The 23519-nt window shown below is 34.9% G+C and overlaps 1 protein-coding gene across 3 annotated transcripts in view; it reads right to left on the minus strand.

Annotated features, from left to right (window-relative positions):
• Positions 1-23519, minus strand: part of LOC110442704 (neuronal acetylcholine receptor subunit alpha-10-like) — a 238482-nt gene that overhangs the window by 17410 nt on the left and 197553 nt on the right. For all 3 annotated transcript variants that reach the window (XM_021486427.1, XM_021486426.1, XM_021486428.1), the window contains 2 exons: positions 21949-21993; positions 8123-8232 (listed from right to left, as the gene is read on the minus strand). In XM_021486427.1, coding sequence (XP_021342102.1) covers positions 8123-8232; positions 21949-21993 — 155 coding nt within the window. The remainder of the gene's footprint in view (positions 1-8122; positions 8233-21948; positions 21994-23519) is intronic.

Raw genomic sequence — 23519 nt, forward strand, 5'->3', positions numbered from 1 at the left:
AGGTCAGGGTAACATAAACTCCATAATGAGGTCAAGGTAACTTAAAGTCCATAATGAGGTCAGGGTAACATAAATTCCATAATGAGGTCAGGTAACTTAAAGTCCATAATGAGGCCAGGGTAACGTGAAGTCCATAATGAGGTCAGGGTAACATAAAGTCCATAATGAGGTCAGGGTAACATAAAGTCCCTAATGAGGTCAGGGTAACATAAATTCCATAATGAGGTCAGGTAACTTAAAGTCCATAATGAGGCCAGGGTAACGTAAACTCCATAATGAGGTCAGGGTAACATAAAGTCCCTAATGAGGTCAGGGTAACATAAAGTCACTAATGAGGCCAGGGTAACGTAAATTCCATAATGAGGTCAGGGTAACATAAAGTCCCTAATGAGGTCAGGGTAACATAAAGTCCCTAATGAGGTCAGGCTTACATAAAGTCCCTAAGTCCAAAATAGTGATAGCGTCTGGGTTAAATAACTAACTCTCAGAAATTGGGAAAACAGACTCCAACATCGATAGAAGGACTTAAGGTTAAATTAAACATCTGATTCCAGTCGAAAGAGCAAATATGATTACGCAAGATAATTGGCATAGACAAAATCGATATGAATGGCAAATTGACTAATTAAAAGCTAGACCTACTGGTGACGTAAAGTTTTATAACTGTTCAAAAATCTCTAGACAGATTCTTTAGGATATATCACAATTCCGAAAAAAACCTTTGTACAGTTTGGTCTGTGTCATTATTAAAACAGAAACACTGACGTTGATATTTAGTTGTTTTAAGTAGGGAACCTGTTATCGATAAGGACATTTTGATGAATACCTCTATATCGCCTAGGCGTGGCTTAGTTATAGCGAGTCTTAACACACACAATATTGGGATCTAAGGGACCTGAAATACTCCTGAGATGCAAGTGGATTACCACCAGGTGTAAACAAAATATACTCATACATGGTAAACAATACCGTTATATGTTTGGGATTTCACGTCCTCTTAACCGCTGTAAGGTATTATGAAGAAGTGAGGCTGGAAGAACACCGACTAAAGGAGAGTGTTTGACAGAGTCAACAGAAAAGACATATCTCAAGTGTGACAATAAAGTCAGCAGCTTAATTATCGTCTCTTCAACATCCTCAACCAAGACACCAAAGCATAATCCCGATTCTGCAGTGGGGCCTGCATAAGTCACCTCATAACACATACACGAATAAAATGAGTTTAAAGTCTGACCGATCGCGTACTTCAGTTAATGGAAGTTGAAATGACAAGTTCCTGCGGTGTTGTCTGAACTCAGATGGATCTACACATCCATGTATATCAGATATTTAACAGATCTCAAATTGAATGAAACATCCGTAAATTGAGTCTTCATGGAATTTCTTTTATTGCGCGGTTATATATCACGTACAGATCGAGTTACCTATATAACGTGTGTGTTAAATTACAGCCAACTAGACTGATTTAGACGGTTTATGTGGAGTCGGACCACGTGGTGGGTGATATACTCTATACTCACAATCCTCCGTAGGATTGTTTTTTAAAATAGAGGAATGATTGACGACTGAGACGGACAATTTCACACTACAGTTATACTTACATATCGATGTAAATTGATTTACAACAGTCATTTTACATAATAGAATTGTAAAAATTGTCCACATTTCCCCAACCACGATGCCTGTGTTGCGATGGAGTCAAGTAAATGATTCCATTTAAAACCAATTTATATGTTTATGCTTGAAAAATAACATAAACAACCATTCAAGTAGGGAATGCAATTCGGTGGCTATCTTCAATTTGTGGTAAATGACGATTTCGTCGCTGATTTAAAACCTATTTTGGTATAATGTTTTTTGGCATCACAAATTTCTCATTAAAACACATTCGAAAATGGCCATTGTGATTCTCAGTCGGCGAAATAGACAATTTACAGGCACAACAGTTGGTCCATGGTGTCGTACAATCTATAATACGGTGAGCAGGTTCCAATGCTGATAACAATATATCGACACGGTGCTACCCTCTAACAGTCAGCCACTAGTGCTACATGTAGTCGACAGCAATCGTGTGTACCAGTTCATTTAGTCCTCGCCATGTTGCTACATTTCACTTAGGTCTGTCATGTTGTATAAATCTGACAATCACTTAGGTCTGTCATGTTGTTTAAATCTGACAATCACTTAGGTTTGTCATGGTGCTACCCTTCACTTAGGTCTGTCATGTTGTTTAAATCTGACAATCACTTAGGTCTGTCATGTTGTTTAAATCTGACAATCACTTAGGTCTGTCATGTTGTTTAAATCTGACAATCACTTAGGTCTGTCATGTTGCTACATTTCACTTAGGTCTGTCATGTTGTTTAAATCTGACAATCACTTAGGTCTGTCATGTTGTTTAAATCTGACAATCACTTAGGTCTGTCATGTTGTTTAAATTTGCCAATAGCATTGCGTATACCCTTTACTAAGGTCTGTCGTATTGCTAGAATTTGCTCAAACCATTGCGTATGAACCCCTTCACATTGGTCTGTCATTTTGCTACAAATTGGGAAATTTAAACATTGTGTGTACCCTGATTTCCTAGTACTGTTGTGTCGAGAAACGAAATCAACAGTATTACGTTTTCCTTTTCACTTATTACCGATGTTTCGTTTAATTTAGTCCATAGAGTTACGTAGAACCTTCAGTTAGTACTGATGTGTGGCTAAATACAGTCCATATAGAGAATTCTGTGTTAGTGATACCGTCCTAATATTGGTATAGATAATTTCTATGTTAGTGATAACATCCTAATATTGGTATAGATAATTTCCATGTTAGTGATACCGTCCTAATATTGGGATAGAGAATTTCTGTGTTAGTGATACCGACATAATATTGGTATAGAGAATTTCTGTGTTAGTCATAACGTCCTAATATTGGTATAGATAATTTCTGTGTTAGTGATACCGTCCTAATATTGGTATAGATAATTTCTGTGTTAGTGATACCGTCCTAATATTTGTATAGATATTTTTTTTGTTAGTGATAACCTCCTAATATTGGTATAGAGAATTTCTATGTTAGTGATACCGTCCTAATATTGGTAAAGAGAATTTTTATGTAAGTGATACCGTCCTAATATTGGTATAGATAATTTCTATGTTAGTGATAACGTCCTAATATTGGTATAGATATATTCTATGTTATCGATAACATTCTAATATTGGTATAGAGAATTTCTATGTTAGTGATAACGTTCTAATATTGGTTTAGAACATTTCTGTGTTAGTGATAACATCCTAATATTGGTATAGAGACTTTCTATGTAAGTGATAACGTCCTAATATTGGTATAGAGAATTTCTGTGTTAGTGATAACGTCCTAATATTGGGATAGAGAATTTCTATGTTAGTGATAACATCCTAGTATTGGTATAGAGAATTTCTATGTTAGTGATACCGTCCTAATATTGGTAAAGAGAATTTTTATGTTAGTGATACCGTCCTAATATTGGTATAGATAATTTCTATGTTAGTGATACCGTCCTAATATTGGTATAGAGAATTTTTATGTTAGTGATACCGTCCTAATATTGGTATAGAGAATTTCTATGTTAGTGATACCGTCCTAATATTGGTATAGAGAATTTTTATGTTAGTGATACCGTCCTAATATTGGTATAGAGAATTTCTATGTTAGTGATACCGTCCTAATATTGGTATAGAGAATTTTTATGTTAGTGATACCGTCCTAATATTGGTATAGAGAATTTCTATGTTAGTGATACCGTCCTAATATTGGTATAGAGAATTTTTATGTTAGTGATACCGTCCTAATATTGGTATAGAGAATTTCTATGTTAGTGATACCGTCCTAATATTGGTATAGAGAATTTTTATGTTAGTGATACCGTCCTAATATTGGTATAGAGAATTTCTATGTTAGTGATACCGTCCTAATATTGGTATAGAGAATTTTTATGTTAGTGATACCGTCCTAATATTGGTATAGAGAATTTCTATGTTAGTGATACCGTCCTAATATTGGTATAGAGAATTTTTATGTTAGTGATACCGTCCTAATATTGGTATAGAGAATTTCTATGTTAGTGATACCGTCCTAATATTGGTATAGAGAATTTTTATGTTAGTGATACCGTCCTAATATTGGTATAGATAATTTCTATGTTAGTGATACCGTCCTAATATTGGTATAGAGAATTTTTATGTTAGTGATACCGTCCTAATATTGGTATAGAGAATTTCTATGTTAGTGATACCGTCCTAATATTGGTATAGAGAATTTTTATGTTAGTGATACCGTCCTAATATTGGTATAGAGAATTTCTATGTTAGTGATACCGTCCTAATATTGGTATAGAGAATTTTTATGTTAGTGATACCGTCCTAATATTGGTATAGAGAATTTCTATGTTAGTGATACCGTCCTAATATTGGTATAGAGAATTTTTATGTTAGTGATACCGTCCTAATATTGGTATAGAGAATTTCTATGTTAGTGATACCGTCCTAATATTGGTATAGAGAATTTTTATGTTAGTGATACCGTCCTAATATTGGTATAGAGAATTTTTATGTTAGTGATACCGTCCTAATATTGGTATAGAGAATTTTTATGTTAGTGATACCGTCCTAATATTGGTATAGAGAATTTCTATGTTAGTGATACCGTCCTAATATTGGTATAGAGAATTTTTATGTTAGTGATACCGTCCTAATATTGGTATAGAGAATTTCTATGTTAGTGATACCGTCCTAATATTGGTATAGAGAATTTTTATGTTAGTGATACCGTCCTAATATTGGGATAGATATTTTTTATGTTAGTGATACCGTCCTAATATTGGTATAGATAATTTTTATGTTAGTGATACCGTCCTAATATTGGTATAGAGAATTTTTATGTTAGTGATACCGTCCTAATATTGGTATAGAGAATTTCTATGTTAGTGATACCGTCCTAATATTGGTATAGAGAATTTTTATGTTAGTGATACCGTCCTAATATTGGTATAGAGAATTTCTATGTTAGTGATACCGTCCTAATATTGGTATAGAGAATTTTTATGTTAGTGATACCGTCCTAATATTGGTATAGAGAATTTCTATGTTAGTGATACCGTCCTAATATTGGTATAGAGAATTTTTATGTTAGTGATACCGTCCTAATATTGGTATAGAGAATTTCTATGTTAGTGATACCGTCCTAATATTGGTATAGAGAATTTTTATGTTAGTGATACCGTCCTAATATTGGTATAGAGAATTTCTATGTTAGTGATACCGTCCTAATATTGGTATAGAGAATTTTTATGTTAGTGATACCGTCCTAATATTGGTATAGAGAATTTCTATGTTAGTGATACCGTCCTAATATTGGTATAGAGAATTTCTATGTTAGTGATACCGTCCTAATATTGGTATAGAGAATTTTTATGTTAGTGATACCGTCCTAATATTGGTATAGATAATTTCTATGTTAGTGATACCGTCCTAATATTGGTATAGAGAATTTTTATGTTAGTGATACCGTCCTAATATTGGTATAGAGAATTTCTATGTTAGTGATACCGTCCTAATATTGGTATAGAGAATTTTTATGTTAGTGATACCGTCCTAATATTGGTATAGAGAATTTCTATGTTAGTGATACCGTCCTAATATTGGTATAGAGAATTTTTATGTTAGTGATACCGTCCTAATATTGGTATAGAGAATTTTTATGTTAGTGATACCGTCCTAATATTGGTATAGAGAATTTTTATGTTAGTGATACCGTCCTAATATTGGTATAGAGAATTTTTATGTTAGTGATACCGTCCTAATATTGGTATAGAGAATTTTTATGTTAGTGATACCGTCCTAATATTGGTATAGAGAATTTTTATGTTAGTGATACCGTCCTAATATTGGTATAGAGAATTTTTATGTTAGTGATACCGTCCTAATATTGGTATAGAGAATTTCTATGTTAGTGATACCGTCCTAATATTGGTATAGAGAATTTTTATGTTAGTGATACCGTCCTAATATTGGTATAGATAATTTTTATGTTAGTGATACCGTCCTAATATTGGTATAGAGAATTTTTATGTTAGTGATACCGTCCTAATATTGGTATAGAGAATTTCTATGTTAGTGATACCGTCCTAATATTGGTATAGAGAATTTTTATGTTAGTGATACCGTCCTAATATTGGTATAGAGAATTTCTATGTTAGTGATACCGTCCTAATATTGGTATAGAGAATTTTTATGTTAGTGATACCGTCCTAATATTGGTATAGAGAATTTCTATGTTAGTGATACCGTCCTAATATTGGTATAGAGAATTTTTATGTTAGTGATACCGTCCTAATATTGGTATAGAGAATTTCTATGTTAGTGATACCGTCCTAATATTGGTATAGAGAATTTTTATGTTAGTGATACCGTCCTAATATTGGTATAGAGAATTTCTATGTTAGTGATACCGTCCTAATATTGGTATAGAGAATTTTTATGTTAGTGATACCGTCCTAATATTGGTATAGAGAATTTCTATGTTAGTGATACCGTCCTAATATTGGTATAGAGAATTTCTATGTTAGTGATACCGTCCTAATATTGGTATAGAGAATTTCTATGTTAGTGATACCGTCCTAATATTGGTATAGAGAATTTCTATGTTAGTGATACCGTCCTAATATTGGTATAGAGAATTTCTATGTTAGTGATACCGTCCTAATATTGGTATAGAGAATTTCTATGTTAGTGATACCGTCCTAATATTGGTATAGAGAATTTCTATGTTAGTGATACCGTCCTAATATTGGTATAGAGAATTTCTATGTTAGTGATACCGTCCTAATATTGGTATAGAGAATTTCTATGTTAGTGATACCGTCCTAATATTGGTATAGAGAATTTCTATGTTAGTGATACCGTCCTAATATTGGTATAGAGAATTTCTATGTTAGTGATACCGTCCTAATATTGGTATAGAGAATTTCTATGTTAGTGATACCGTCCTAATATTGGTATAGAGAATTTCTATGTTAGTGATACCGTCCTAATATTGGTATAGAGAATTTCTATGTTAGTGATAACATCCTAATATTGGTATAGAGAATTTCTATGTTAGTGATAACGTCCTAATATTGGTATAGAGAATTTCTGTGTTAGTGATAACGTCCTAATATTGGTATAGAGATATTCTATGTTATCGATAACATCCTAATATTGGTATAGAGAATTTCTATGTTAGTGATAACGTCCTAATATTGGTTTAGAACATTTCTGTGTTAGTGATAACATCCTAATATTGGTATAGAGAATTTCTATGTTAGTGATAACGTCCTAATATTGGTATAGAGAATTTCTGTGTTAGTGATACCGTCCTAATATTGGTATAGAGAATTTCTATGTTAGTGATAACATCCTAATATTGGTATAGAGAATTTCTATGTTAGTGATAACGTCCTAATATTGGTATAGATATATTCTATGTTATCGATAACATCCTAATATTGGTATAGAGAATTTCTATGTTAGTGATAACGTCCTAATATTGGTTTAGAACATTTCTGTGTTAGTGATAACATCCTAATATTGGTATAGAGACTTTCTATGTTAGTGATAACGTCCTAATATTGGTATAGAGAATTTCTGTGTTAGTGATAACGTCCTAATATTGGGATAGAGAATTTCTATGTTAGTGATAACATCCTAGTATTGGTATAGAGAATTTCTATGTTAGTGATAACGTCCTAATATTGGTATAGATAATTTCTATGTTAGTGATAACGTCCTAATATTGGTATAGATAATTTCTATGTTAGTGATAACGTCCTAATATTGGTATAGAGAATTTCTATGTCAGTGATAACGTCCTAATATTGGTATAGAGAATTTCTATGTCAGTGATAACGTCCTAATATTGACAACATCAAATCCAACATGAAGCGCTAGCACGCTTCACTAAGTATGTCTTTGTCCTGATGGCATTTACATTGACAAAGAATGCAGACTGAAAGCAGTTCAATGCTTAAAACATATCAGGTTCATTTACATCTGAATAGAAATCTTACTTACAGAGAAACCGTTCAGGTTTCCTCATATCCGTATACGGAACTTACTTATTATAGAGCAATATGTCGGGTTTCCACACGTCTGAGTAGGGTATCCGGACAACGTCGATGTTGTTATACTTCTTTGGGTCCCACTTCAGCATGTAATCGAGCCATCCCTGCATATAAGATAAGATAGGTTAAGCTTTGATTAGGTCTTCATCATCGCGTACACACATAGAGTCACACATAGAGTGGTAACATGATGTTCCTATATGACTTAGTACCTTATTGTAGAAAAACTATTTGCAACTTTGAGAATAGAGAGTATAAATTTACTGATATGAATTATCAAAGAAATTCAAATAACAAAAAGCTAAAATATGAAGTCGGTAATTCCTTAAAGTAAATAATACCATCAAATTAAAATAGCACATAACCACTCACAAGAAGTCCTTCCAAAATAGACTTTATTATATGCTTTTACGGATTTGTAATAATTCGAAATGGAAATATTTCAAAATGGAAATAAAAAAAAAATCTATATGCAAAAATAATATATAAACCCAACTTTTGGGCAACAAGGCCTAAGGAGAGAAAACATTAAAAGAGATGCCACCTTGACAAGGGAAGTAACTCTAAACTAGATAAGCTTATTTAAGTTGTTTCATCAAAGATAATACAAATAGTAAAAACAACCCGGCTCTGAATGGAAGCCTGATTGCGATTATAACTGATTTAGTTGTATTAATTGCTTTATCCACGTGACTAAGCATTCACATCTGTTAGTTGTGTACTTTGTATCTAACGGTATTGGATACATTTAAGGACTGCCCTTCATTTTGACGGCGTATACTCTAGTATGAATGCAGTTAGCAACGAACATATTTTATAGTGCGCGTCATAAAGAATATGTGCGTTGCCAACTGCCTTCATACTACCGTATACGTCGTCAAAATGAAGGTCAATCCTTATATTTACATCCAAAAATTGTTTTAAATGATACAATAAGCAAAACCAACAGTTGAAGCGAGTTGCTACGATGGTAACTACGGTAGCCGGGTTTTTATGATAAAATAGTCCTAGTGAATCTACACCAAAATATGATTAAATTAAGAAAATTCACCGTGACTAACATTATTTGTCTTCCTTTCATAGCTTTTAAAGTTTAAATTAAGCAATGTGAGAAGCCTTTTGAATATTTGTATTCATTACAACTGTTGTCTTGTACGCTCATTGACACACTGCTCAGGGAGTGACGCGGTCGAATGTTTCGGAGCGAAGCCGCCATTGTTTACGTTTTCGCCAAAGATATTTGAATGTGTATCCATGGAATAAGAACTTTGTCAGCATAGTGTATCCCGGATATATGTATCTAGATGTTGAAGGAACCAAGCATTGGTTGTCACTGGACTATTATCTCGCTGAAGCGTGAACGATGCCATATTTGAAACAAGTATCAATCGACCGAGCCTTTTTCCCTGCGTATACGCTAATTTATACGCAGTCAGAGTTTACTAAGCTGAATAAGGGAGACATGTAAATATTGTATATTAGCACTAACAGTTAGGTACGACAGGGCACAGGTACCTGATAATTTGATACAGCTATTTTTGGACCTACACTTTCCACCCTTCTCGTATATATGATCATTGGGGGTGTCGTGTTTTACCGATCTAAACACCTAAGACATGTAAAATTACTCTGAACACATTAGTTTAGGTCCAAATATGGCTGTAAGTTATATCACCCTCATTTGTGTGAATAAACAATGCATCCTGACATATTTTATAATCACATTTAATATGCTGATCGTGCATGTCAATGATTCCGAACACATCGAAATATTTCTCAGAAACTAAACATGAACAATTGTACACATAAAACGCATCTCTCCGCCAAACATTGATTTCCTGGGCGGGCTTTTGTCTCGTACATTTCGCGCTGCTATTTCACCATTATGGCGACATCTTATACTCAAATAAATATGACTTTTAGATTTGTTCGGGTTATCAATCTTATTTTAAGTAGAAGAACACTGAATACGAATAGTCATTCTCAACTTCCGGAATCCATAATGGATCCGGTTTTCCTTTTTTGTTAGAATTAATGGTAATGTTGACAAATGTATCTTGTAGTACGTGGCAATACACATCTCATTCCGGGGTCCAAAGAGGGGGATGTGAGAGGAAACCGAACAGCATGTAAAGTATGGAATAGAACTATAAACAAAGGCATTAAAGAGCGCTCAGAACAGGGAAATTAAGGGGAGTTAAAAGTATTAGGATTTACGAGTGTTTGGAACTATAAAGAATCCAGGAAAATTCGAAACATGAGGATTGATGAATGTTTGTAATCTAGAGGATCATTTTAGGAGTAGTTGACACAGTAAATTCAGGGGAGGCATGGACAGGACAGGAGAATTTAAGAACGTTTTAAACCAAGTACTGAAAGAGAGCTTAAAACGCGCAAATTGAGACGAAAAACTATATCTTTATAAGCTAATACCATCTCCCTTGAATAATATTCCACGGTAAACAAACTCCATCAGCACGAGCTATCCTACAAACTACATGCACATCATACTATAACGCAACGCTTCCTTAAAGCTTCCATCCTCCCTAAAAGCGACCGTCCCCAGAAGCTTACACCCTCTCCAATCGCAACTCTCCTTGAAAGCAAACACTGTTCCCAAACGCGACCCTTTCTAGAAGATTACAACCTTCCTCGCTGAGCGAACCCCTATGGAAACTAGCATCCTTCCCAGACACGACCCTCTAGGGATACTTAATCCCTCCCCCAACGCAACCTTCCCTTGAAGCAAATAATCCTTTTCAAACTCGCCCCTTCCTTGAAACAAATAATCCTTCTCAAACGCGACCCTCCCTGGTGGCAAACATCCTTCTCAAACGCAACATTCCCTGGCGGCAAACATCCTTCTCGAACGCGACCTTCCCTGGAAGCTCTTTACTTAATTTAATTTATTAGCTCTTTTCACAAATTAGAAATTGTTGAATTATGAAAATAGCTTGTTTTATTGTCCACATGTGTGATACGTGGATATTTAACTCAGTTATAGAAATACATAGTATTTTATGATACTTCCAAATTACGAGTTACTGGAAATATTTATTATCCTAACGCTGCATTAATTGACGCTCAATCACGCCATTCTCCACTATACTGCCACTGCTCTGAAAGCAAACCATCTCTTTATTCTGTACTTTCCTCCTGAGAGGACGACACTTCATATGTGTCTCCACATGCGTGGTAATGGACTTGATTAATGTGTTGTAACGTGTAGCCTATAATGGGCGCATTCGTTATGATGTATATTAAACTTCTATAAATAGGAACAGTGAGGAATTTCTTTATTTATCATTAACCAACGTCCGCGATATCACATCAGCGTATCATAAACAGAAGACAAAAGGACACGTGACCTTAATTCTAGTGACCCACGATGGTCGTTAACAATGATTTGTGTGTACAATTCTGTTATTTCAAGTTAAGTAATTTTAAGTTCTATCAACTTTACTACCATATAGAGAAATCAATATGTTCCACACAGAGCCAGGTTGACCGTGACGTCCGGATTAATAATCATGTTTGTTTGGTTTGGAAACAGTTTCCTCCCTTTAATATACTTAAACTCATGTAGTTACTAAAACAGATGCAATTGGAACATCGAGACGGCCGTATCTCGATTTTTATGAATGTTTTATTGAATTCAAATTACAAAAAGAATCAAGGAACCATTTTGAAACCTTAACGACCAACCTCCAGATATGTTAAACCAAGTATGGCCTAATGCACAACTGAACAACAATAAAAAGGGGAGACAAATGAACGCTATAAAACATGGGGCTTTAAAACGGTTAAGTAGAAGAGTAACACTGGCGGTGATGGCATGGCACATTTATTGTACCTGCGGGACATTTTGTTTGTAACTAACGATGTCAGACTCCGTAACCATGTCTGTTATCGAAAAAAAAAAAAGTAAATAATTATAACAAAATAAAAATCACTTCAGAATGTCGATCGTTATATTACCAAAGCGTATCCTCAAAAATTCATGATATGAAATCCTGATTACGTGAAGTAAGTGTAAGTCATCAGGGGAGATCTATTCGGAACGTTTGGAAAGTTCGGAACATCTTGCTACATAGGAGAGGCACTGAGCTAGAGAAATCTTTTTGAGTAGAGAAACAACTGTGAAATATAAACTCCTGATACACACAACAATCTATTTAAGTAGAGAAACAACTGTGAGATGCAAACTCCTGACACTTTAGGTAGAGAAACAACTGTGAGATGTAAACTCCTGATACACACTGCAATCACTTTGAGTAGAGAAACAACTGTGAGATGCAAACTCCTGACACTTTAGGTGTAGAGAAACAACTGTGAGATGTAAACTCCTGATACACACTACAATCACTTTGAGTAGAGAAACAACTGTGAGATGTAAACTCCTGATACACACTACACTCACTTTAGGTAGAGAAACAACTGTGAGATGTAAACTCCTGATACACACTACAATCACTTTGAGTAGAGAAACAACTGTGAGATGTAAACTCCTGATACACACTACAATCACTTTGAGTAGAGAAACAACTGTGAGATGTAAACTCCTGATACACACTACAATCACTTTGAGTAGAGAAACAACTGTGAGATGTAAACTCCTGATACACACTACACTCACTTTGGGTAGAGAAACAACTGTGAGATGTAAACTCCTGATACACACTACAATCACTTTGAGTAGAGAAACAACTGTGAGATGTAAACTCCTGATACACACTACAATCACTTTGAGTAGAGAAACAACTGTGAGATGTAAACTCCTGATACACACTACAATCACTTTGAGTAGAGAAACAACTGTGAGATGTAAACTCCTGATACACACTACAATCACTTTGAGTAGAGAAACAACTGTGAGATGTAAACTCCTGATACACACTACACTCACTTTAGGTAGAGAAACAACTGTGAGATGTAAACTCCTGATACACACTACAATCACTTTGAGTAGAGAAACAACTGTGAGATGTAAACTCCTGATACACACTACAATCACTTTGAGTAGAGAAACAACTGTGAGATGTAAACTCCTGATACACACTACAATCACTTTGAGTAGAGAAACAACTGTGAGATGTAAACTCCTGATACACACTACAATCACTTTGAGTAGAGAAACAACTGTGAGATGTAAACTCCTGATACACACTACACTCACTTTAGGTAGAGAAACAACTGTGAGATGTAAACTCCTGATACACACTACAATCACTTTGAGTAGAGAAACAACTGTGAGATGTAAACTCCTGATACACACTACAATCACTTTGAGTAGAGAAACAACTGTGAGATGTAAACTCCTGATACACACTACAATCACTTTGAGTAGAGAAACAACTGTGAGATGTAAACTCCTGATACACACTACAATCACTTTGAGTAGAGAAACAACTGTGAGATGTAAACTCCTGATACACACTACACTCACTTTAGGTAGAGAAACAACTGTGAGATGTAAACTCCTGATACACACTACAATCACTTTGAGTAGAGAAACAACTGTGAGATGTAAACTCCTGATACACACTACAATCACTTTGAGTAGAGAAACAACTGTGAGATGTAAACTCCTGATACACACTACAATCACTTTGAGTAGAGAAACAACTGTGAGATGTAAACTCCTGATACACACTACACTCACTTTAGGTAGAGAAACAACTGTGAGATGTAAACTCCTGATACACACTACAATCACTTTGAGTAGAGAAACAACTGTGAGATGTAAACTCCTGATACACACTACAATCACTTTGAGTAGAGAAACAACTGTGAGATGTAAACTCCTGATACACACTACAATCACTTTGAGTAGAGAAACAACTGTGAGATGTAAACTCCTGATACACACTACACTCACTTTAGGTAGAGAAACAACTGTGAGATGTAAACTCCTGATACACACTACAATCACTTTGAGTAGAGAAACAACTGTGAGATGTAAACTCCTGATACACACTACAATCACTTTGAGTAGAGAAACAACTGTGAGATGTAAACTCCTGATACACACTACAATCACTTTGAGTAGAGAAACAACTGTGAGATGTAAACTCCTGATACACACTACACTCACTTTAGGTAGAGAAACAACTGTGAGATGTAAACTCCTGATACACACTACAATCACTTTGAGTAGAGAAACAACTGTGAGATGTAAACTCCTGATACACACTACAATCACTTTGAGTAGAGAAACAACTGTGAGATGTAAACTCCTGATACACACTACAATCACTTTGAGTAGAGAAACAACTGTGAGATGTAAACTCCTGATACACACTACACTCACTTTGGGTAGAGAAACAACTGTGAGATGTAAACTCCTGATACACACTACAATCACTTTGAGTAGAGAAACAACTGTGAGATGTAAACTCCTGATACACACTACAATCACTTTGAGTAGAGAAACAACTGTGAGATGTAAACTCCTGATACACACTACAATCACTTTGAGTAGAGAAACAACTGTGAGATGTAAACTCCTGATACACACTACAATCACTTTGAGTAGAGAAACAACTGTGAGATGTAAACTCCTGATACACACTACACTCACTTTAGGTAGAGAAACAACTGTGAGATGTAAACTCCTGATACACACTACAATCACTTTGAGTAGAGAAACAACTGTGAGATGTAAACTCCTGATACACACTACAATCACTTTGAGTAGAGAAACAACTGTGAGATGTAAACTCCTGATACACACTACAATCACTTTGAGTAGAGAAACAACTGTGAGATGTAAACTCCTGATACACACTACAATCACTTTGAGTAGAGAAACAACTGTGAGATGTAAACTCCTGATACACACTACACTCACTTTAGGTAGAGAAACAACTGTGAGATGTAAACTCCTGATACACACTACAATCACTTTGAGTAGAGAAACAACTGTGAGATGTAAACTCCTGATACACACTACAATCACTTTGAGTAGAGAAACAACTGTGAGATGTAAACTCCTGATACACACTACAATCACTTTGAGTAGAGAAACAACTGTGAGATGTAAACTCCTGATACACACTACAATCACTTTGAGTAGAGAAACAACTGTGAGATGTAAACTCCTGATACACACTACACTCACTTTAGGTAGAGAAACAACTGTGAGATGTAAACTCCTGATACACACTACAATCACTTTGAGTAGAGAAACAACTGTGAGATGTAAACTCCTGATACACACTACAATCACTTTGAGTAGAGAAACAACTGTGAGATGTAAACTCCTGATACACACTACAATCACTTTGAGTAGAGAAACAACTGTGAGATGTAAACTCCTGATACACACTACACTCACTTTAGGTAGAGAAACAACTGTGAGATGCAAATTCCTGATACACACTACAATCACTTTGAGTAGATAACCAACTGTGAGATGTAAATTCCTGATACACACTACAATCACTTTGAGTAGATAACCAACTGTGAGATGTAAATTCCTGATACACACTACAATCACTTTGAGTAGATAACCAACTGTGAGATGTAAATTCCTGATACACACTACAATCACTTTGAGTAGATAACCAACTGTGAGATGTAAATTCCTGATACACACTACAATCACTTTGAGTAGATAACCAACTGTGAGATGTAAATTCCTGATACACACTACAATCACTTTGAGTAGATAACCAACTGTGAGATGTAAATTCCTGATACACACTACAATCACTTTGAGTAGATAACCAACTGTGAGATGTAAATTCCTGATACACACTACAATCACTTTGAGTAGATAACCAACTGTGAGATGTAAATTCCTGATACACACTACAATCACTTTGAGTAGATAACCAACTGTGAGATGTAAATTCCTGATACACACTACAATCACTTTAGGTAGAGAAACAACTGTGAGATGTAAATTCCTGATACACACTACACTCACTTTAGGTGTAGAGAAACAACTGTGAGATGCAAACTCCTGATACACACTACACTCACTTTAAGTGTAGAAAAACAACTGTCAGAGGTAAACTCCTGATACACACTACACTCACTTTAGGTGTAGAGAAACAACTGTGAGATGCAAACTCCTGATACACACTACACTCACTTTAGGTAGAGAAACAACTGTGAGATGTAAATTCCTGATACACACTACAATCACTTTGAGTAGATAACCAACTGTGAGATGGAAACTCCTGATACATACTACACTCACTTTAGGTGTAGAGAAACAACTGTGAGATGCAAACTCCTGATACACACTACAATCACTTTGAGTAGCGAAACAACTGTGAGATGCAACTCCTGATACACACTACAATCACTTTGAGTAGGGAACCAACTGTGAGATATACACTCCTGATACACACTACAATCACTTAAAGTAGTGAAACAACTGTGAGATGTAAACTCCTCATACACACTACAATCACTTTGAGTAGAGAAACAAAATTGAAATGCATACTACTGATACACACTACAATCACTTTGAGTAGAGAAACAACTGTGAGATGTAAATTCCTGATACACACTACAATCACTTTGAGTAGTGAAACAACTGTGAGATATACACTCCTGATACACACTACAATCACTTTAAGTAGAGAAACAACTGTGAGATGTAAACTCCTCATACACACTACAATCACTTTGAGTAGAGAAACAAAATTGAAGTGCATACTACTGATACACACTACAATCACTTTGAGTAGGGAACCAACTGTGAGATGGAAACTCCTGATACACACTGCAATCACTTTGAGTAGAGAAACAACTGTGAGATTCAAACTCCTAATACATACTACAATCTTTTATAGTAGAGAAACAACTGTGAGATTCAAACTCCTGATACACACTGCAATCTTTTTAAGTAGAGAAACCACTGTGAGACGCAAACTCCTGATACACACGGCAATTACTTTTAGAGGGGAAACAACTGAGGTATGCACGTACCTGATACTCAGGAGAATCTTTTTGAGTATGGAAACTTAGAATAGGACCTGTATTCATGGAACCTTGCTCATGCGCAAGCATGGAATCTGTGCTCGAACCAGCTTCATTTTTACTCGCTTAAATCACTGTCAAAATATTACAAACATTTTAAACAGCTTTCTGTTCGAAGTCTCTTCATGAATTCTTCCGATGTAATATTTTATTTATTGATCACTGGAACAAGAAATTGAGCAAGAGCACAGAATCTCAATTTGATCACGAGAACAGTTTTATGAATGCAGGCACAGTTCCTGGAGCAGAGATACAAGTGATATGTAAATTCCTGATACTTAGGGCATTCCTAGATACCGTGACATTTAAACTTACAATACTTCAGACAGGCTTTTAATTAGATAACCAAGTGACATTTAACTCCCTATACTCAGCGAAAGCCCGTATTTATAAAATAATTTTATATCTTAACCCTTTGGGGTAGCTGACACATTACAACTGTAGGGAAAAAAACAGTGATTGGTAAAGGTTAGGAGTCCAATGTGTTTGATATAGCGCGATATTTAGGTAACCTTGATATGAGTATACAACGTAATAAACTGACGTAACTGTGGAATCTATTACTGGTTTTCAATCTTACCAATAATTGAGCCAACAATAATGGAACTGCTATAACTGACGAGGAGGAGTCTTTAATCGCTATTAAATATCGCCATTTCTGATCAATTAGTGAGTTTATGATAATGCCACAGAAATTTTACATTTCTGTTGCATTATCAAAACCTCACTAATTGATCAGAAATTGCTGGCGAAGACCAGTATGTGATCGCTATTTTATGTTGTCAGTTTCTTACCAACAAGGCGTTACTAACAATGCAGTTGAAATATAATGCTGGTAGTATTACTAAGTGAACATTTTAAAAACGTAAAGAAAATGTTTGGGGTAAGGCTCTGTATTACGCTTTCAATATAGAAGTTATAAGTCAGAGATCTCCTGCCCTTAATAAAAAAAACCAGAAGATGTTAGTTTGTATACTTGTAATGCAACTTTGAGTTTTGAAATATGACTTTAGTTTTGATTTAGATGTGTTATTAAGAACAAAATATTAAAAGTCATTCTTCAAAATGACTTGTATCATTTTTTCTTTCAATTTTGAATAAGATCGTAAGTACGTAAGTACCTACGACGTATGACTTCACGCGAACCATCACATATTACCAGGACAGGAGAGTGTCGGACTGGATGAAATAATAGCACATTAAGGAATGTTACGAATGCTTACAGACAGGATTGATTGACTTGTTATGTTTACATGAATGTATGAATCATATCACCTCGTGAGTTTGCCCTAAATTATCATGCCAAGCTTCGCAAATCACAAAGAGTTCCAAACCAGCAGATCCAGTAAATTGTCTGCCATGTGCCACAATAACACCTTGATAGAATGTTGTGAAATAAACACATTTTGCATCGGTAACAATAATAAGGTATCATCAAATCAGGAAATTAAAGTAATTTAATGAAATATCATTTTTTACGGAATTGTTAAGTTTGCGCTTTCAGATGTACAAAAGAAATACATTTGGTTTATCTTGACATTAAGAGTAAACATATTTGAAGCAGCAAAAAGGAATAAGCAGAACGAAAGGGCAGAACTGTGTGCAGATAACAATGTTATGTTCCAATTTAGGAAAATAAAATAGTTTATAAACACGCAATTCAATTTGTTTCAGTTCACAAAAGAGGTTTCGTAGAAACGATGTTAGCATTTTCTTAGACGAGTCCATTTAATACGTACGCATAGTGTTCTACCAGAGATAGTTCAGACTACGCTTGGACAATCTACGGTCACTGTTTCTATCCTTGGTATATAATTGTGTGATTAAAACCATGTACACTAAGAGTGATCTATCCTAACTGCATGTTTTCCTTAACATAAACGAGTACTGCATATCTAGTACAATATCCTGTAGTACAATATCTACATCTAGTACAATAACTAGTACAATATCAATATCAATATCTAGTACAATATCAATATCTAGTACAATATCAATGTCTAGTACAATATCAATATCTAGTACAATATCTAGTACAATATCAAGTACAATATCAATATCTAGTACAATATCTAGTACAATATCAATATCTAGTACAATATCAATATCTAGTACAAAATCAATATCTAGTACAATATCTAGTACAATATTTAGTACAATATCAATATCTAGTACAATATCTAGTACAATATCAATATCTAGTACAATATCTAGTACAATATCAATATCTAGTACAATATCTAGTACAATATCTAGTGTACAATATCTGGTACAATATCTAGTACAATATCAATATCTAGTACAATATCTAGTTCAATATCAATATATAGTACAATATCAATTACAATATCTAGTACAATATCAATATCTAGTACAATATCTAGTACAATATCTAGTACAATATCAATATCTAGTACAATATCTAGTACAATATCAAGTGTACAATATCTAGTACAGTATCTAGTACAATATCAATATCTAGTACAATATCTAGTACAATATCTAGTACGATATTTTGCTCTTTGTATGGGGTTAATGGCATTTTCCCTTTGGTGTTTGTTTGTCTTCACTGTTTTTCGATTTTGTTTTCGTTTTCGTTATTGTTGTATTTTCAAATCGTCCATGGATTGTGTTTCTGAGTATTTATGGGTTTCTTTTGCTATTTTGCTTATAAATGCTTAGTCAATGAACTGTTATATGCGGGCTACATTTGAGGGTAAATGGTATCATTTCATTAGTTTTAATACCAATGAAGAGTTTTACTAAGGCTTTGTTGAGATTGAGAATTCTCCTTAGACACCAAACAAGTTTTTTTCTGTCTTAAAGAAACTTCCCCATTCAAATTAAGTATTTCCTCCAGGCTAATTTTTCATAGAATGTGCGGAACATAAATTATAGTCTCGTTTTGGTGCTGTTCATATAAAATCATCGGTGAAGTATGGGCTTGGCATTGGCATATAAAAGTAGACTCCCATATAGATAGTGTGATGGATTTATTTGATGGCTGTTTTCAAACATTTACATTTCAAACAACTAATTCTGTAATAGGCATCGAAATATATTTTTTTATTACATATTAATAGTGACAGTGGTTATGGTATTGTTAAAGTGTTGGTACCCTTGTCCTGAATTTATTACGGTTATACAACAGAGCATTTACGTATTTGCTGTTCATCATGGAGAGATAAAAACAAGCGAGTCGATTTGACAAGAGTGTAATAATATTTCAACGGAAAATTGATAGTTAAGCAACGGAGAGAATGATTTGTCTATGATAAAGTTAGAAAGGGACATCTAATCCGCTGAATGACTATATCGCTATTACAGAAACAACTTGAATGACATTTAAGCATTTAACGATTAAACTGTATTAGTCAAATTGCTGGTAAAACATTTATTCAGAACAGAATTCAATAGCGCCATTTTAGTGAAATATCTGCAAATTATGCATATTCGAATCCTAACATGATTATAGCGTCGTTAGTTATAAAACCACTACAGTTTTACGGTATTTTGATATATTAGCATAGTTTCTGAGAAATCCAAATGTATTTGACACATCTTTATTAATCACGCTGCACGTGGAATTGCACGTGCTGCAGCGCTCGTCATATAGTACGTTTGACATGACTATCAACATGATATAGAGATTACCATACAATACTTCCAGGAGGAACACAATCGAACGACAAGCGGGGCTTGGATGATTGACAGCCGGTGTGGGAGGTGACAAAGGGAACACTGACACTTCTATAATTCCTGTTACTATAGCGAAGACTACGACCTATCGTATGTTGCTATAGAAACTATTTTTAACAACACAGGCACCATATGAGAACACGATTATGACCCCGCAATGATACCAAGGAGATCAACATTAGATGTTTTTATTAAGGACACAACTTGATTAAAGTAAAGTATTTGTTCTTGGAGATTATTACATGACTACCGAAAGAAAACATCTTATCCTAAATGAAGTGTTAAAAGATAGTTTCGGCATCTATCGGAATAACATAAAATGTTATACTAAAAAGCATACCAATTTCATTCACATTATAACTCTACAAATGACGGTTTTCCGTATTTCTAACGTTCAGCATCCCAAGTCCTCTAGTTCTGGTACTGCGGTAGCCAAACATTTGACTTTGTGTTGTTGAATTGATTATTGAGCCTGTTAATGTCATTGGAGGATGTCTTTGTGTTATCACTATAGAAGTACGGTCACGTGAGGAAGTACGACAAAGCCAGTTTTTAGACATCATTCGTGCGCCTCTCTGACACAGCTTTTATTTTTCTACACATTATTTCAGCGCCTCTTTGACTCAGACATCATTCTTTACGCTTTATTTGAGCGCCTCTTTGACTCAAATATCATTTCTTTACGCTTTATTAGAGCCCCTCTTTGACTAAAATGTCATTTCTTTACGCATCATTCGTGTGCCTCTTTAACTCAAATTTAATTTCTTTACGCATCCTTCGAGCGCCTCTTTGACTCAGACATCATTTTTACACATCATTTAAGCGCCTCTCTTACTCGATTATCATTACTTTTCACATAATTCCGCGCCTCTCTAACTCTAAGATTATTTCTATTCACATAATTCAGCGCCTCTTTGACTCAAATATCATTTCTTTACACATCATTTGAGCGCCTCACAGACTCGAAGATCATTTCCTTACGCATCATCTGTGTGCCTCTTTGACTCAAATAGCATTACGTAACACATCATTCGAGCACCTAAATAACACTCCTCCAGAGCCCCGCTGACAGATGACAATTACAATATAATTAGTGCGACTATCACGCCCCGGTAATTAATACTTACCAAATTTAGCCAACAATTCGTGGTTATTATTTGGTTCTTCTCATCCTGAAACATAAAACAATGAATTTGTAATGTACACCAGGGACACATCTTTCACACATGACGTAAAGTATTTAGTCATCATTAAAACAATGACAGACGAATACAAGATGGATACACTTTCAAATGCTCTTTGTAAAAGATTTAACGTTTCTGTTTCTTCGAATAGTTAACAATATATATCAGTACATACTCGTTTTCACAAATGATTTTTTCTCCCCATTAATATTGTTTGAAGCTAATACAAAAGCGTTACAAAAACATGCGTCTTGTTGTAGGAGAGATGGTATATATGTACCTGTTGATAAGGAACTCAGTCACCTTTGTAAGGGTGGATCAAGGCAGGAGGAGAACGTGTTCTACCTCCCAACATAACGTTACAAGGAAGTCCGGCTTACCCTCACAAGGAAGTACGAGTAATATGCTCGGAATGACTAAGGTTAACACATTGAAGTGTCACCTACGTATTGAGCTGATCATCAATTGAAACCCGTTGAGTGTTAACATTTGCAATACGTAGAATCGAAATGTAATCAAGACATGTACAGCTACGTACGATCAAATTGGCAAGAATATCCGACCGGATCAAGTTCGCACATATTATCTGGAAGACATGTGTTTGAACCAGACTTGTCTTAAATATGAGTCAAATTTGCTAAAAACTGCAAGTATTCCGCCTACGGCCTCAAATGATAATGACCCCTTCAATACTATCGCTACCGCGTAAAAATGTAGTCCGTCCTTACATAAATTACAAAGTATTTCACAGCCTAAGACAATGAGTATCTGCTCAACATCGAATCCCAGTGGTGTGAGTGACGTTTTCTATACCTTACACCAGGGATGAACTGATACTAAATAGTGAATCAGTTGTGACATGTAACCGATATGGGATACTACACGAGGCCCAATAATGTCTCCTGACGCTGGTATTGAAAGTATGTGTCGCATACTGACAGTAGGTAACACTCAATTAATGCTATTTAGTTAAATTGAAGTACTCGATTAATTCTATTTTAGTGTAGTCAGAAGTACAAAGTGCTCAATGAATACATTTTTAGTGTTGTACGTATTCAATTACGTCCAATAAAAAGTGTTCTAGTGCAATACGTGGTACATGGTACTGACTTTACAGTGCTCAATGATTATATAGTACTAAATAAACGTTTGTTTTATTACAAAAATAGTTTATAATGTAGTAAAATTTAGAGTGTTCAATTAATGCTATTTTAGGGTAACATATATATTACATCGTAGGCAGTGATATTTTAGTGTAGCATTTTAACTCTTTGGAGTTTTGCACTGTTCATACAATAACTGCGTTCTGTTACATGTCCATCACGAGCTGGGAAGATGAACGGATAGGCAAGGCATGCGTCGTCTCAATAATGATATAATCATATTGTTTCACAGGGACGGAAACCGTGTCAGACACGACCATAATCATTACTGTAAAGCAATGATAACCTGTGAGACAACACATATGACCAGTAGACATTTCAACTGTTTCAGATGACACCGTTGCAACAGCC

Source organism: Mizuhopecten yessoensis, unplaced genomic scaffold (genome assembly GCF_002113885.1).
Source record: "Mizuhopecten yessoensis strain PY_sf001 unplaced genomic scaffold, ASM211388v2 scaffold716291, whole genome shotgun sequence".
Lineage (NCBI taxonomy): Eukaryota > Metazoa > Mollusca > Bivalvia > Pectinida > Pectinidae > Mizuhopecten > Mizuhopecten yessoensis.